The following is a 16,809-nucleotide window of genomic DNA, read 5'->3' as shown; positions in this document are numbered from 1 at the left end:
ATCCCATCATTGTTCAAATGCAAATAGCTAGTTTTTTATGAAGAGATATCCAACCCAACTGATCTCAACCTCTCAACGATAATAGCTAACGCATTCTCTAAGATTATTCTAGCTTTGTCAGGATAGTCAGTTTCAATATACAGTACGACATCATCGGCAAATTGCAAGTTATTAATAATAGGGTTAAGATCATCAAAAATACCGCATACATACAGAATATAGAATAAAGGACTCAAAACCCCTCCTTGTGGCACTCCTTCATAGACGTGTTTTGGAGATTCATAATTGATTTCCGGAAAGATTTATCGGTGGTAAGTAAGGAATTTAACAAATTTTAGTACTTTAATGAAACAGCCAATATAAGCAAGTAATTCTAGAAGTATTTGGCTATGGACGTCATTGAAAGCATAACACACATCCAAAAAGGCTACCAAAACCTGTTTACCGCCGTTAAGGGCATTTTCTACATAAAGCTTAAATGTAGTGAGGTTATCAGCGTTTGACATACCTTTACGGAACCCTATTTGACTTTTCGACAAAACATTATTATTCTCAATCCACCATAGCATTCTGTTGGAAAACATAAGCTCGAAGACATTGCAAATGCAAGAGGTAAGAATAAGTGGGCGTAGGTCTTTGCCCCCAGGCTTTTCAACAAAGTAAATGTAGGTATTAATCCATCTATCAGGATAGATATTATTAGCATACATTTCATTCAAAATGTTAAGTAATAACAAGTGATATTTAATCGGTAGGTTATGCAGCACTTCATAGTTAATTCCGTCCATGCCAGGGGTAGATTTATTCCCTCTAGAGTTAAGAGACGTATTAAATTTAGTGTAACTGAAAGGTTCATCAAAGAATAAATTTTTATTAGCTTCAGGGATGTTTAGAGAATTGGTAGGAACCCATTCAGAGCAAAGATTATTAAAGGCAGCCTCTATCTTATCATTTTTCTGCAAGTATTCATCACGGCTTTTAGGGTTAATCTTTATCCATTTATTTTTGAATATTTTCGATGAATTCCATGTATAAGTTGTACTAGTTTTAATATTAAGAGACTCGGAAAATTTATGGAAGCATACTTTTTTTCTTTTTAAAAGTTTTTTTTGCTATTGGTCGTAATCTTTTATATTCTATCATATCACTCAGATTATTTGTGTATTCCCATTTTTTATAAGCCGCTTGTCTTAATCTCTTTACTCGATCGCAATCTGAATCCCACCAAGCTACTGGATTTCGATGAATTTTTTCGATAGCTAACAGATCCTTTATATTAGTGATTTCGATTCCACACAATTCCGCAAAAGGATTATCATTAGATATATTCTTAATTTCAGATTATCAATAATTTTTACCCATCAAAAAGACTATTCCTCCACCACCAGAACGTATTCTATCTTTGCGAAATGTATTGAATCCAGCAAATTGAAAATCAATGTTATCGTTAAGCCAAGACTCTACACAGATCAAAATGTTAATATTTTGAATGATTTTTTGAATTTCTTCCATTTTATTACATACAATTCTGGAGTTACAATATACAATTCTCAACTGACTAGAATGAAAGTTATAATTTGTATTATAATTAGAGCTCATAGTATAATTATATAAGTAATAAAAGTTTAAAAAATAAAAATAAGTATTAACTAATGTAGAGCATGTAAGCAATTATCGATCAGCTCAGTCGATTTGCTCTTCTATTTCTTCTTGATTTTCAACTGCTGTGTACGATGCCTCTTCATCGGTGTCAATATCAGCTTTTATAATTCCCTCTCATGAAGAACTCTCAGTTTTCAGAGTTCTTCCAGCGATATATTTATGGAATTCCGCAACCATAATGCCAACAGCATTTTTATTTCTTGTGTACTTTTCAACTAACTCAGAAACTTTATTGTACGAGCAGCTGTACGTTTCGTCCGTAAATTTGTTAATTCTTCAGTGGTTGCTGGAAAAGTTGATACTATCGCTTCTGGAATGAATGAAGCAGCTCCGTTAATCTGTGATTTAAGGGTAGGGGAATTTCTTTAGGCGCTGAAACTCTTGTTTTTTTGTGTAACTTCCCTAAAGTTTTAGCCTTGTTATCATCATTCTGTAATGTGCTATCGTTAGATATTGAGCTATAAGAAGCCCCGCGCTTATTTACATTAGGAGTATTAACTATACTTGGCTTTTTGAATAAATCTGTGCCGTTAAACTGTAAAAGATTGTCTTTCATAATGTCATCGTGGTTAACTTGCGCTGCTACGGCATTTTGGCTATTCTCTAGAACTCTGTTTACAATGTGAGACGCAGTGCTTTCAGAATCAACGGGCTTATTGTTATCATTCACTAAATCGTGTTTAGTCTTCTGAATGTTTTGCATAGTTTGCTATGTGTTGGAAGTAGGGCAATATGAGGCTGTATATCCTTCTTTGTTACAAATAAAACATTTTATCTTGTCCCTGGAAATGTAAGCATTGTACAGCGTATCATCATAGTTAACAGTAATTACATTGGGTAGCTTGTTCACGTCACTGGGTTCAATGAATAGTTGTCTCCTGAAACTCAATATCTGCGTGAAGCCTTCTCTCTCAAAACCAAGCTTAATGAAACTCATGTTTACTTTTAGCGTAATATCTTTAGCTGTTAACACTGCAATAATTTCATCATGCGGGATGCAAGGATGAACGTTTGAAAAAATTACTCTTTCAGCCTTTAACACATAAGGTCTCATGTTAAGTTTGTGTCCAGCGATTTCAATCTCATTATTGCCTTCTCGAGTTAACTCATCAACAAGCTTTTCACTATTCAGGTATCAGCAGAATCTATTCTGAGAAATTTTCGACGCGGCAACAATATTAGTTGGTGCTGTTTTCGTTGCTGTTGCTTTGATGTCCGCTTTCAGCTCTATACTTTCAACTGTATCTATCAATATTGCTTGGTTCCTCTTCGGGAACATGCTGTAGCTAACCACTTTAGAAAACGAATTTGTGTTTTTGCCTTTACTTTACAAATTACCAGCTGTAATTTCACTCTGATGACTAGTAATATTTGACATTTCATTAACAATTTCGAGATTAATACTGTTACTTCGAGAAGTTGCTACTGTTGTTAATGCACTAAGACTTTTATTTTTTAACAAATCAGAATTATTACTATAATCAAAACTCATTTTATATGTAGAACTGTTTGGTCGAAATCGGATTAAGACTTAAGCCTTTATAGATCTGTTAAGCTAATAGGAAACGAAATGACATAAACGTCGAATAAAATTAACAAAGTTTAATCAATAAAAACTACGAGTCTTTTACGGAGCGAAAGACCAACGCACGCAAATAGGATTCACAAGAACGGTCGAGGCTCCTCTAATCAGCTGCGCTGCCTCAAATCTGCTGCTGCTTTTGCTGCTGCTAATTGATTGCTGCACTCACGCACGTATAAAATAGTCCCAAAAAACTTTCAATTTATAACGGCGAAACACAGTGTAAAAACTAATCACGGCGATACTATCGCGAAAGCAGCTGAGGTTTAACTGAAACTTTTAAACTCTCGCGTACCCTCTCTCTCTCTCTTAGTCGTTCGCTCTAACTTCGCGAGTATTACCGAATAGCGAACGGATCGATTAATCAAATCGATTACCGTTGCACTATATATATTTATATATATTGCGAAAACACCGTGCTTGCTCGCGCTGTATATTTGTAAACAATCGAGGATCGGAGCAGAGCGATTGACAACACGTCTGACTCTCACGACTTCTCGAACCGTACTGATAAAAAAATTATAATCAACAGTACGAGGTCTGTCCGGAAAGTATCGGGCCTACCTTTATATTTTTGTGCTAGCGTTATTTTTTATCATCTGATGGGTGGCATCCTTCAAAGTAATCCTCACTTGATTGAATAACACGGTTCCATCGATGTTTCCACTTTTCAAAACAGTCCTGGAACTCACTTTTAGGGATAGCCTTAAGTACACTCGTCGCATTGTTTTCAACCGTTGTTTTGTCATCGAATCGGTGTCCTTTGAGTGGTTTTTTTAGTTTTGGAAACAGCCAAAAGTCACAAGGGGCTATGTCGAGACTGTATGGAGGTTGTCGAAGCAATGCGATATTGTGTTTGCTTAAAAACTGCTGCACAAGATTGGATGAATGCGCTGGCGCATTATCTTGATGGAGAAGCCAGTCACCACTTTCCCAAAACTGCGGCCGATTTCTTCCTACTGCATCACGCAAACGTTTCAAAATTTGAACGTAGTATTCTTTATTGATTGTCTGACCTGTTGGTGCATATTCGTGATGTACAATACCTTCACAATCGAAAAAAATAATCAACATCGACTTAACATTGCTCCGACTTTGACGTGCTTTTTTTGGTCTTGGCGATTCAGAATGCTTTCACTGTGAAGATTGTTGTTTTGTTTCAGGATCATAACCATAAACCCATGATTCATCACCTGTAATAACTTTTCTAAGCACATTATCATCATTATTGACCATTTCCAGATTATCCAGAGCGATTTCTAAGCGAATGTTCTTCTACTCTGCTGTGAGCAATTTTGGGATGAATTTCGCACACACGCGTTTCATTCCTAAATTTTCAGTTAAAATTTCTGAAATAATAGTTTTTGGTGTCTCAAGGTCTTCTTCTAGTTCTCGCACAGTCATACGACGATCTTGTTCGATTGCAAGTCGCACCCGCTCAATATTATCTGCGGTTTTCAATTCATTAACACAAAAGTTTAGAGTATCCGTCACCAGGGGCTGCTACCCTTTCATTTGAGAGTGAACAGAGTATTCATTTGTTACCCTGATCCCCTACCACCCCGAACCCAATTTCCTTAAACCTCGAGCTAGTTACCCTGCCACGCTATAACTCGTAACTCGTACACCCCAATTTCATCAACCCTCGAGCTGGTTACCCTGCCACGCTGTAACCCCAAACTCTTAACCCCAATTTCCTTAACCCTCGAGCTAGTTACCCTTTCCAATTTTCTAGTCCGAAACCCGGTTCTCTGTTATTCATAATTCCAATTTCGACATATTTGTAATATCTCTGAAGAAAAGGACATAGGCGAAATAATTGTAGAAGATAACGTTAAATTTATTTTATTTTTATGTTATATTTACGTTATATTAAATCGTCATATCATCTGATATTGAGATTACATTTTTTGAATATAAAAAGACGATCCGCGCTCATTATCACTGTACATATTGTGAACAATAATGATACTCTATAAATAAATGCTGTACACATATTTGTTTCTTGCACCATGCACATTTTATAATTGCTATTTTCTCACGAATCTCACAGATAGGCTGTTCTGAAATTTCGAAGCAATATTCAACAGGATTGTCGAACGAATCAGGTTTTTTATCCAAGTACCCACTTTTGTACCAAGCATATTTAAATACGCTTTTAAATTTAGGTGAAGATAATTGATTATGTATGATAGACTGTAATTTTATAATATTATTCCTCTCATGTAAACTAATGTCTGATCCGAATAAAATAATGGCATCAAATATTTTTCTTACAAAGTTTATTCAAAATCGAAAACCGAATACATCCAGTGGTTGAATTTTGCCTGTCGTACCCTTGGGAATTGTCATCAATCGAAAATTTGTATCTGCTGGTGTCACTTCTCTTACAGTTCGTTCACACTGTCCACTCCATGAATCTAGTAATAAAACTGCTATTTCCCACAGTTAGGAAAAAATACATGTTGCAACCATGTTTGAAGTAATTCACTCGACAGCTTTCCTGATGCACTTGCTCGCAAAAATATATTAGGTGAATTGAATAGTTTTTTTGAAACAATGGGTCCAAACTCTCCGTTTGTTTCTTTTGTTACCATAAAAAGGGGTGATAGCAATGTACCTTCTGCAGATATTGTCGGTTAAATCGTATAACTATACGTAGTCGATGATACTGATTGTATTACTGATTCGACTGTCTTCTTACCTTTTTCGCTCAATGTTCTGTCAGTATGCATTTCTAAATTAAATTCACTTTGATCGAAATTATGTACGTTACTTGCACTTTTAGATGATAATTCTGTTTTTATGAGGTTGATAAAATTTTGACAATCTAACTTTAAACTAGCCTCATTTTCAACAGATACTTTAGTCACATATTTAGTTATTTTACGCGATACAATTTTATGCTTTTTTTTGAATAGTAATATCCAATTGGGTGAAGCTTTAAATGAAGGCATATCTTACTCATACTTTTTTTGTAAAGCCCATCTTTTAAGATCTAAATCATGCACTGTTAACTTCCGATCTAAAGCATCTTTGAGTTGTTGTAAAGTATATTCTGAAACTTTAAACAGATTCTGTCTTTTGGTCCCGCCTGTCAAAATTCGCTGTTTTTATCTTCTCAACTGATGTTCTGACGAAACTTGTTTATATTTACTCTGGACGGAACTTAAAGACAGTTTCTTTTTTTTACCACTTTCCCAGTATTCAACAGCTTTTCTTTTATATCCATCGTCGAGCACCGTATTTGTTACCGTACAAGTAGGTACATCGGCATAGTCTACACCATGTATTTCTTCAAATTGATCGTCAATTACTTCTGGATTAATATCAAAATCATCATCCAGGAAACATAAGTTCTCACTTGTCTCACATTCAATACCTGAATTCGTTTCAATGTTTTTTCTCAATATATCTTGAACATAATCGTGTAGCTGCTTCTCTGTATCGTTTAATATAGGTATGCTTTCTACAACCGCACTTATGTGGAATGTTTTCAGTAATTTTTAAATGACGTTGTGAATTTCAATTGCCATTCTAACACAATTTTGATATTCAAAAACGTAGATGTAAAGCAACGTTCTATTACTAATTTACTGAAGTATGCTGATCGAATATGCTTATATATACTGTGAGTGATCAAAACATGTTTTGAAGTTTGCACCACACAAACTGATATCAAATCAAGGTACCCGAGGTTCCTCCACTGTTAGATCTTGGCTTATCGCATACGTTAACGATTGCGATTTCTATTAAGGAAAAAAACAGTTGCAGTTCCAATCTTACTATTTAAACCACATGACCCGCATTCGTTGATTGTGGTTTCTATCAAGGAAAAAAACAGTTGCAGTTCCAATCTTGCTATTTGAACCACATGAACCGCATTCGTTGATTGTGGTTTCCACGTCATGCCACAGTGTGATTTTGTTTTGCCACGCACATACTCGAGTGTGTTTAAGGTGGAAAATAAGAGTAACATTATTTCATGTCAGTATTTTTATATTGGCTAAAACCGCCTCACGAAATACGTACATACGAGGTGTGTTCAAAATATACCCGGAATTATCGTTTTTCCAAAAAAATATTTATTTATTCGTTTACATCAATGTGGTCCCCTCCAAAGTAATCCCCCCCAGATATAATACACTTATGCCAGCGTTTTTTCCAATCTTCGAAGCACTCTTGATATTCACTTTTTGGTATGTCCTTGAGCACTCTCAGCTATTCGGCCTTTATTTCTTCAATCGAGGAAAAACGCCGTCCTATCATGGGTCTCTTCAACTTTGGGAACAGGAAAAAGTCACACGGAGCCATATCTGGTGAATATGGAGGTTGGGGCACGACTACGGTATTGTTTTTGGCCAATAAATTACGAACAAGCAACGACGAGTGAGCAGGTGCGTTATCGTGATGCAAAAGCCATGAATTTTTTTTACCATAAATCGGGGCGTTTTTTCGGATTGCTTCACGCAAACGTCGCATACTTCAAGGTAATACTCCTTATTAACCGTACGACCTTGTGATAAGAACTCATGATGCACCACGCCCCTGCAGTCAAAGAAAACTGTAAGCAAAACCTTCACATTTGATCGAACTTGACGTGCTTTTTTCGCTCTTGGTGACGTTGAATGCTTCCAGGTGGACGATTGTGCTTTGGTTTCGACATCATAACCGTACACCCATGTTTCATCATCAGTTATGACCCTTTCAAGCAAACTTGGATCGTCGTTGACGTAGTTTAACAGCTCCTGAGCGATGTTCATGCTATTGTTTTTTTGGTCAAAGTTCAGCAGTTTTGGAATGAATTTTGCTGCCACCCGTTTCATGCCCAAAACATTTGAAAAAATGTTATTACATGAGCCAATTGATATGCCAACTTCATCAGCAACTTCTCTAATTGTGATTCAGCGATCATTCAGAACCATTTTTTCCACTTTTTTCACATTTTCATCGATTGTTGACGTACTGGGTCGACCGGAGCGTTCGTCATCTTCAACGTCTTCGCGGTCATCTTGGAAACGCTTATACCTCTCGTAAACACTTGTTTTTTTCATAGCAAACTCACCATAGGCTTTTTGTAACATTTCACACACTTTGTTACACTTTATTTCATTTTTTACGCAAAATTTAATACACATTCTTTGATCCATTTCTTTTAAAAAACGAAAATCGCCGAGCTCATAAAAACACGTCAAACCTTAGCGACTACCGCAGACAAAGTAAACAGTGAATATAGCTGAAAATTTTATCATACTTCAGGGGCATATATACCAACACAATAAAAAAAAATTTTGATAATCGGACTCTCCAGACCCGCGAAATTAAAAAATTCCGGGCATTTTTTGAACACACCTCGTATACCTATTAGTAAGCAGAAAAATCGGAGGCGGAGGGTTGGGGTGGTTCCCTTGTTAGTTTTATGCCTCTACCTGATAGCTTGTGCAGAAGTCGGTCAGGCCCGAGTTGCAAGCCCCCCTGTAAGACTTCGTTCAAGAAAAAGAAATAAAGTGCCATTGCGATCAACCCGTCTTCTTATTTCACTACCAGCAAACATTTTGGTCCTTCGAGCCGGATACGCCGAAAAAGATTCACGGTGAATTCAAGCGAAATGTACGCAATGGCGGACGAGTGACGCGCTGCGTGTTCACGTCTCTCTCAACCTCGGATTTAAACCATCAGCTCGATCCACGGGCATCAGTTCAGGCGGTGGCCTGACGAGTACTCGGGCACCTGAGAACGCGATTCGGCATGAATGCCAACCGTCTTGGCGGGCGGCCACCATTGACGAGCCTCTCTACTGACGAAGGCCCTAGGCCCACGGCGGGCGTCTCAGCGGTAGCCGCCGAGGACAATGGTAACGCACGCCGGCGGTTGCGATCACGACGCTCTCAGAAAGCTTAGCAAAAACATGGATGATTCACATAGTGCACCATATGGCCAGCCTCGCGGCTGGCCAGGTCACCTTGTGCAAAAATCTTTTGTCAAAGCGGCGGACAGTAGTTGTCTTCCTCAACAGAGAGTGGAGACTTCTCAAACAAACACTTTGTTGTTTTGGCAGAGGATGTCGTAAACTTCTCTTACCTGTACGGGCATGAGCAAATGCAAATGCTGAAGTACAAAATGCGTCACCGATTGCCCTCGACAAGCAACTAATGCTAGTCGACCCGAAGTGAATGCAATGTGTATTTGAACGAAGACTTGCAATCACATGTGCGGATGTATGTACCTTCACGTGGTGGGGCTGAAAACGCTGTTTCTGTAAAGAAACAGTAGGCAAAACACACAACGCTCGCCCCTAGGGCAAATGGCCAATAGGCTAAACGACAATAAACAACACGAACCATGACAGCACGTGGTGAGGTGCGGCCCGTAAACGCCCAAACGTTCAACGTGGAGTCTACCGCACCCCAAGAGCTCAACTCAAGCCCAGAAAAGCCAAAATCCGGGAATCACTTGAGAGGAAATCTCTTGGGATTGTGGTACCACGCGCCCTCTTAGAGGACGGGAGACCGCTCCGGGGGCTAGTTGCAGAGGACCAATGGTCCCGGCAATCCGAATCTAATTCGGATAGATAAGAAATTACTCCCTATCGACTGGCAATCGGTAGGTGCCACTATTGTGGGTAAAGAGTCGTGGCCGTGGTCATAGCAGCCAACCAAAGTTCTTTGCCTCGAGCTCCGGGAGTAAGGCCCGACACCTTTGTGTGAGAAAACACAATTTGAACGCTAATCTCGAACGCTAAAACACCTGATTTTAGCCTGGATCTCGGAAATTGATTTGAATGAGTGGCATGACTGGCACGAATATTGAAAACTGCGTGGGGAGTCGCCTTGTCGGCTAGGCGAGACCCCACCCCTGACCCAAGTCAGAAAATTAATCGAAAGAGCAAAGATTAATATCAGCGAGTCATAAAAGCCTTCCATGGAAAGCGAAATCCGAGACTCGGGCAAAATCAGAACACAACCTTTCGAATGACGGATACCCACCAGCGTGAGCGGGGACGACCGAAACGCAATGGGAAGACATGCCCCAGCACGTCGAAGCGATGGACCTGTGAGTCGTGGGAGAAATCCCTTAATACAGGTACGCAGGGTAGGATGTATTTCGAACGCGAGCCCAGGAGGGGAGGTTGAGTTGGTTGATCGTCTTAGGAATCTTCCTCTGGCTGTCCTGGCTGAGTCTCTCTTCTGACATCCCAATTTTGGGTTGGCCTCTGCGAGGTAGTGGTACCAGGTCAAGCAAATCTCGTAAGATTTGTACGCTGCGTGCTTCCGACGCAGTAGACGTTGGGGCAACTAGAGTCCCGTCGCGCCCAAACCGAGGGTCAAGCCTTTAGTTCCGCTCTCCTTGAGTGTTGAACCTTGAAAAGATCGGTACTCCTCTCGAGGAGGTCGCCGCCTTAGATGAAAAAGGTTCCGACTCGCTGTGTGCGTCAGGGATGTCGCAGCAAACTTGACTTTCGAATCTCCAAAATGTTTGAAAGCGAAGGAGTGAAAAACAGTGTGCTATGCCAACCTGTTGGCGCCCAGTGAGAAGGGTGGTAATGTTTGATTACGCTGTGCCTCCCTCAAATCGGAAAAGTATGACAACACACATACACTAACGGTAATGCACGCCATTAACGGGCGTCTCGCCAAATAGCCACCGAGGACGACGGTAACGTACGCCATCAGCGGGCGCCGCGGCGCGCGGCCGCCGCAGGTGATCTCTTCCGGCATGAGAGGCGACTCTGTGTCAAGCTAGATCGGGAGAGGGGAACGGACCGAGCGGCGCGGGCGGCTCGAAGGAAGACCACCTGAGGATGGTGAAGATGCGAGCCATGACTTACCGATAGATCTCCTCGCGTTCTATGTTGGGCCTGGATTCCGCCCTACTGCCACGACGAAGCAGCGAGACCCCTTCCCCCTCTCCTCCACCGGTCGCGGTCGGCACATCAGGCCTATCGTGCCGCGGGACGACGTCTGAGCGGGACGACGTCTGAGCTGAGCGAACGCATCGGATGAGCGCACGGGGTCGGCGAGCGCGTAACGGGCCATCGGATCCTCCGAGCTAGACCAGGTCGACTGTGCTCGACCGACCATTAACCTGGGCCGAACTCGTTCGTCTCAGCGCACCGTCGAGAGGTCGGCCTCGGGTGAAAGGGGGCTGATCGTGCGGTTCGCCTTATCCGGGCAGATACACTAAATCTAATTCATGCTCTCGACAGATGGACTTGATTCTCATTCGACATGAGCTCAAGAAAGCGATCCAGAAATTGGCAGAGAAGGTTGCCGAGACACCAGCAGAAAGCTGGATGATGGGGACCATCGACACGAGCCTGGAGCTCCTGGAAGGCTACTGGCGCAACTTCCATCAGAACCACGGCCACCTACTGACATGGGTGAAGACGAGACTCGCGACTATCTGTCAAGCAAGACGTATCCGACTGCCGAAGAGCTCTATGCGGAGAGTCACAGTACACTGCTTGACCACAAAGCCCGATACGCTGCGGCGTCCGAGCATACCTCGACTCCAGCCGGATCGACGGCGGCAGCGGTCGTATTCGACGCGAAGTATAGTCGACCCGACGAATTTTAGCCGCCGATCGCAAATGCGAGACAATTTTCACTCGAGGCGTCCGACGAACCCCCGACGGCCGATACATCGTACGCCTGCCTTTCAAGCCGGAGAAGAGGATTCTCCTTGGAGCCAGCCTTCCCCAAGCGCGGTCAGCACTCACCTCGATACAACGACGAATGCGCTCGGATCCAGCGCTGCGCTAGAGCTACTGCCGCTTCATGGAGGAATATGAACAACTCGGACACATGCGACGGTTAACCGCCAAGGAAACCCGCGCGAACTCGAGAACGACGTTCTACATCCCTCATCACGGCATCTGGCAACGCAGCGACGGGGGCAACAAGCTGCGAGTCGTGTTCAATGCCTCCTGCGCGACATTCACGGGCCTCAACCTCAACGATACGCTCTATCCAGGATCGAAGCTGCAGGGCCACATCGCTACCATCATCACCCACTGGCGAAGATACCGCTTCGTCTTCTGCGCAGATATCAAGCACATGTTCCGCCAGATCTAGATTGACGACAGAGACTTCCACCTACAGCGCATAGTCTGGAGTCCATCGTCCGATTTGCCCATCCAGTACTTTATTCTCAGTACCATCACCTACGGTACGGCCTGTGCGCCCTCCCTAGCTTTGCCCACTATGCAACAGCTAGGCGAAGACGAAAGAGACCGGTTCCCGCTCGTACGCGATCTGCTACAGGAGGATCTCTATATGGACAATTTCCTCAGCGGCGGTCCCAACCTGGAGACCTCGAGGCACCTACGAAATCAACTCATCGGTCTGCTCACGGCGGGCGGCTTCCACCTCCGCAAGTGGGTGGCCAACGAGCCCGGCCTGCTAGAAAACATCCCCGCAGAGAACCGCTTAAGGCCGGATTGGGTCCAACTCACCACGGACGGGCTAGTGTACGAGCTCGGCATCGCCTAGGATCCGGTGGCAGACCGTTTCAAGTTTCGCCCCGGATCGGCCGAGCCGCCCTCTCGACTGACCAAAAGGACTGCACTGGCGGAGCTCGCCGGCATTTTCGACCCGACTGACTGGCTGACGCCACTCACGTTAGTCACCAAAATGGTGATCCAGGATCTTTGGCGAGAGAGATATGAGTGGGACGATGAGCTGCCCACCAGCTGACTCGATCGTTAGCTGGCCTTCCGCGCCAGCATTCGAAAGGCCGCTGATCTCTCGATCAGTCGCTGGCTGGGCAGCTTCCCGGGCCAGGATATGCAGCTGCACGCATTCGTCGACGCTAGTCGTCGTGCGCTCGCGACCGTACTCTACGTGCGAACCATCGACGGCGACGGGAGAATCATCACCAGCCTCGTCAGCGCAAAGTCAAAGTTGGTACCGGTCAAAAGCCATCTACCCACCACCGAAAGCCAAGCTTGCGTGACTATCCCGAGACTCGAGCTTAGAGCCACGCTGATCGCCGCTTAGCTGATGAAGGAGGCCGCCAGAGCGCTCTCAATCCTACCGACGAGCTGCCACCTCTGTGAGCGATTCGAAGGTCACCCTCCACTGGCTCCGTTCTGACGAACCCGTGGATCACGACGTCAGCGACAATTACGTAGCCCACGTTCAGGAGCTCACTGTTGGCGTTACACTGCGTCATGTCCCCACCAGTTGTAACCTGGCTATTGTCGCATCTCGAGGCATCGACACCGCCAAGCTTGCCCTGCGCCTACTCTGGTGGCACGGGCCCGCCTGGCTTGCAAAGCCGGCGAGCGAGTGGCCTCTCGAGAGCCAGGACGCTAACCAACCAGCGAGTCAACCGAGCGGCTCAGTCACGTGCTCTACCACCCGGATCGAGAAGGAGCCCTCACCACTGAAGCCCAATCACATCCACAAGTTCTCCACCCTGGACGGTCTGCTAAGGGCCACTGCCCGAGCTATCCGCCTATTGCGACGACGAGAGGCCGGTAACTGCAATCGAACTCCATCAAGCCTTCATCGCCTGCTCCCGACTCACACAGCGTCACGTCTTCCACAAGGAGTTCACCCAGCTGAGTCGGGGTGACCGACTGATAGGCTGTAGCCAGACGAAATCGCTCGAACCGTTCTTCGACGACGACGGGATTATCCGAGTCGGCGGCCGACTCAATCATTCGCAATTGCCGTACGACGAGCGTCACTCCATCCTGCTTCCTGGGACTTCACATCTCGCCCAGCTAGTCATTCATTGGGCCCGCGAGCGAAGCCTCTACGGCGGGTTCAGGTCGACCTACGTCCGAGCCTTGCAACGAGCGTGGATCACTGGGGCGAAGGTCAGAATCAAAAGGTTGCTACGTCGCTGCACCGTCTGCGCCCGTCTCGCGGCGCGCCCCTCAGCTCCACGCATGGCCCCGCTGCCGCAGACTCGAGTGATACCTGCTCGGCCATTCTGTACGTACGGGGTCGACTACGCTGGACCCTTCCATCTATGCCGTGGCAAAGGGAGAGGCTCGCCCACTGTTAAGGGCTACGTCTCACTCTTCGTCTGTACCTGTACCAAGGCGGTCCACCTCGAAATCGTCGGCGACCTTACCACCGAAAGCTTCCTCGGAGCCCTTCTGCGTTTCGTCGGTCGGCGGGGCAGGCCTACCGAGATCTGGAGCGACAATGGAACCAATTTCCGAGGCACCTTCCTAGAGCTCCGTCGCCTGCTCCGGGGAGCTGAAATCGACTGGAATCTTATCGAGAATTCTCTGGCGAAGGAAGGCATCGCCTGGAAATTCATTCCACCAGCCGCACCGCACTTCGGTGGTCTTTGGGATGCGGGCGTCAAATCAATGAAGCGGCACCTCCAGCGAGTTGCCTCGCCCCGTCGACTCACCTACGAGGAATTTTCAACTTTCTTGGTATCCGTGGAGGCCAAGCTCAACAGCCGGTCCCTCGTTACGCCAGCTGGAGACCTGGGCGACCTCGAAGCGCTCACCCCCAGCTACTTCCTCATCGGGACCTCAGCGACCTCCGACGCTCAGCCGCTCCGAACTAACGCAGATCTCGAACGAGCCAGTTACTGGAAGCTCATCCGAACCATGTGGGGCCACTTCTGGGCTCGCTGGAGCCGAGAGTATCTCAACACTCTCATTCAGCAGCCCAACTGGCGGTAGCCACAGTCCAATCTTCAAGTCGGTGACTTCGTGGTCATCGCCTATCACTCCCTGCTACGCCCAGATGGCCGCTGGCCCCTCGGCAGAATTACTGCCACGTACCCCGACCCAAAAGGTATCGTCCGCACCGCCATCGTCAAGACCGCTACTAGAAAGTATGCTCGTCCCGCCGTCAAGCTCGCCCGACTCCTCATCCCTGACGACGTCAGCCAATCCAGCACGGAAGGAGGACCGATATAAGGTCGTTCACGGAACGAGGCGGGCGGGGTGTTTGATGCAAGTGACCAGCGAGGGCGCTTTCTCGAGAAGGGAAAGGGACGAGAAGGGATGGGGGAGGTCGGAGCTCGAAACCCCACTGCACCGCGCCCGCCGCCTTTTAGTCGCGTCCATCTTGCGTCTTTTGTGCCTCTACCTGAGCGCTTGTGCAAATGTCGGTCAGACCCGAGTGGCAAACCCCCCTGTAAGACTTCGTTCAAGAAAAAGAAATAAAGTGCCATTGCGATCAACCCGTCTTCTTATTTCATTACCAGCAAACAAGATATTTTATTCTGTTTTATTCCACTTCTTTCACAATAAAGTTTCTGAAGAGATTAACGAATTTGTTAACGAAACGTCAAAGTTATATTCTTTATTGTCTATACCAATCGAGCACAGTTTTAGCTTAAAATAAAGTATGGTAGGCGAGAATAATGATTTTCCCAGAGTACATCGGTTAAAAACATTTGTTTATCCTACAGCCAATTAAGTGTACCTTATGATTCATATTCAAAAGTGATTTTCTTTAAATATATTCAATTCAAAAATATTTTAACGTAAAATTTACTGCTTTTTTGAATCTGCAACTAAACTGACTAACCGGTATTAAATTGTGAAAATTATCAATCTTCATTACTGTGACTTAAAATGATTCTAATAACGTTATCATTATGATTATGTTGGCATCATGAAGTACTAAAAAATTATTACTCTTTTCTTCTTTTCACAAGTCCTAAATTTTTAATTATGGCTTCCAGAAAGCTCACTTAATCTTAACATTATTTTTTGAAAAAACTTGATTTGCCACGCTTTTCTGAACGTAAGAAGAGAGAACGATAAACGTTTTAGAACAAGTAATTTTTTTTTATTAGATCAGTACTGTAGATTAAATTTTTTTTTTCAAAATTCTTTTTTATATATATCTTAAGCACAAATTTTTCTTCATTCTAAGTTGATTTTCATATAATCTGGATATAGCTTTTAAGATGAAAGTCAAGCACGCAGTATTCTTAAAAAGTTGTTCAAATTTAACATTTAAATAATACACGTATATATAAAAGTATAAATGAATTATTGGAATTATTGAATTCTCACAGTTTTCATTTTTTTAACAGATACAAAATAGATGTGCCGAAGGAAAGAGTCGACGAGATATATGTAGTCAACAGCTTACAATTTTAATGGATCAACAAAGAAAATATATTGCAGCTGTTAGAGAACTCACAACTGCATGTCGTGAAAATGAAACTCTCTTAGCTCAACTTCGCAGATTATAACAAATTTGAAATTATTTTCTGTTTATATAAGTAATTTCATGATTATTCAGGTTTGTTGATGCAATTTTTGATTCTCAACTTTGATTAATAATGTTTTTAACTACTAATTGTATATTGCATAATAAATAACTATATACAAAATGAATTCAGAATCATTCTTATGCTCCTCGTATAGTAATCTTTTTTTATTACTTTATTCCATCAGATTTTAAATTGAGCTAAATCATTAAGTAATATTTTCTTTTTATTGAAATGATATTCATTATAAGTACATTTTTAAATTTGTAATAATTTTTGAATATAATTTTGTATTATTTATATTCTCCAGACAATACTAATGAATTATATTAAAATATCGTGAAGAATTCGAAATGAATTTT

The 16,809-nt window shown here is 43.4% G+C and overlaps 1 protein-coding gene across 8 annotated transcripts in view; it reads left to right on the top strand.

Moving 5' to 3' along the window:
* The window catches only part of LOC131670948 (coiled-coil domain-containing protein 93), a 636,062-nt gene extending 619,519 nt beyond the window's left edge, over positions 1-16,543 (top strand). For 7 of the 8 annotated variants that reach the window (XM_058947048.1, XM_058947011.1, XM_058946991.1 and 4 more), the window contains one exon: positions 16,268-16,543. In XM_058947048.1, the coding sequence (XP_058803031.1) occupies positions 16,268-16,429 (162 nt within the window). In that variant the 3' untranslated portion in view covers positions 16,430-16,543. The remainder of the gene's footprint in view (positions 1-16,267) is intronic. The other variant, XM_058947030.1, reaches the window with a different exon arrangement.
* The last annotated feature ends 266 nt before the right edge of the window (positions 16,544-16,809 follow it).

This window comes from Phymastichus coffea, unplaced genomic scaffold (assembly GCF_024137745.1).
Source record: "Phymastichus coffea isolate CEN01 unplaced genomic scaffold, Cenicafe_Pcof_1.1 PCOF00009, whole genome shotgun sequence".
Taxonomy (NCBI): domain Eukaryota; kingdom Metazoa; phylum Arthropoda; class Insecta; order Hymenoptera; family Eulophidae; genus Phymastichus; species Phymastichus coffea.
This window is presented reverse-complemented; position numbering and strand designations above follow the sequence as displayed.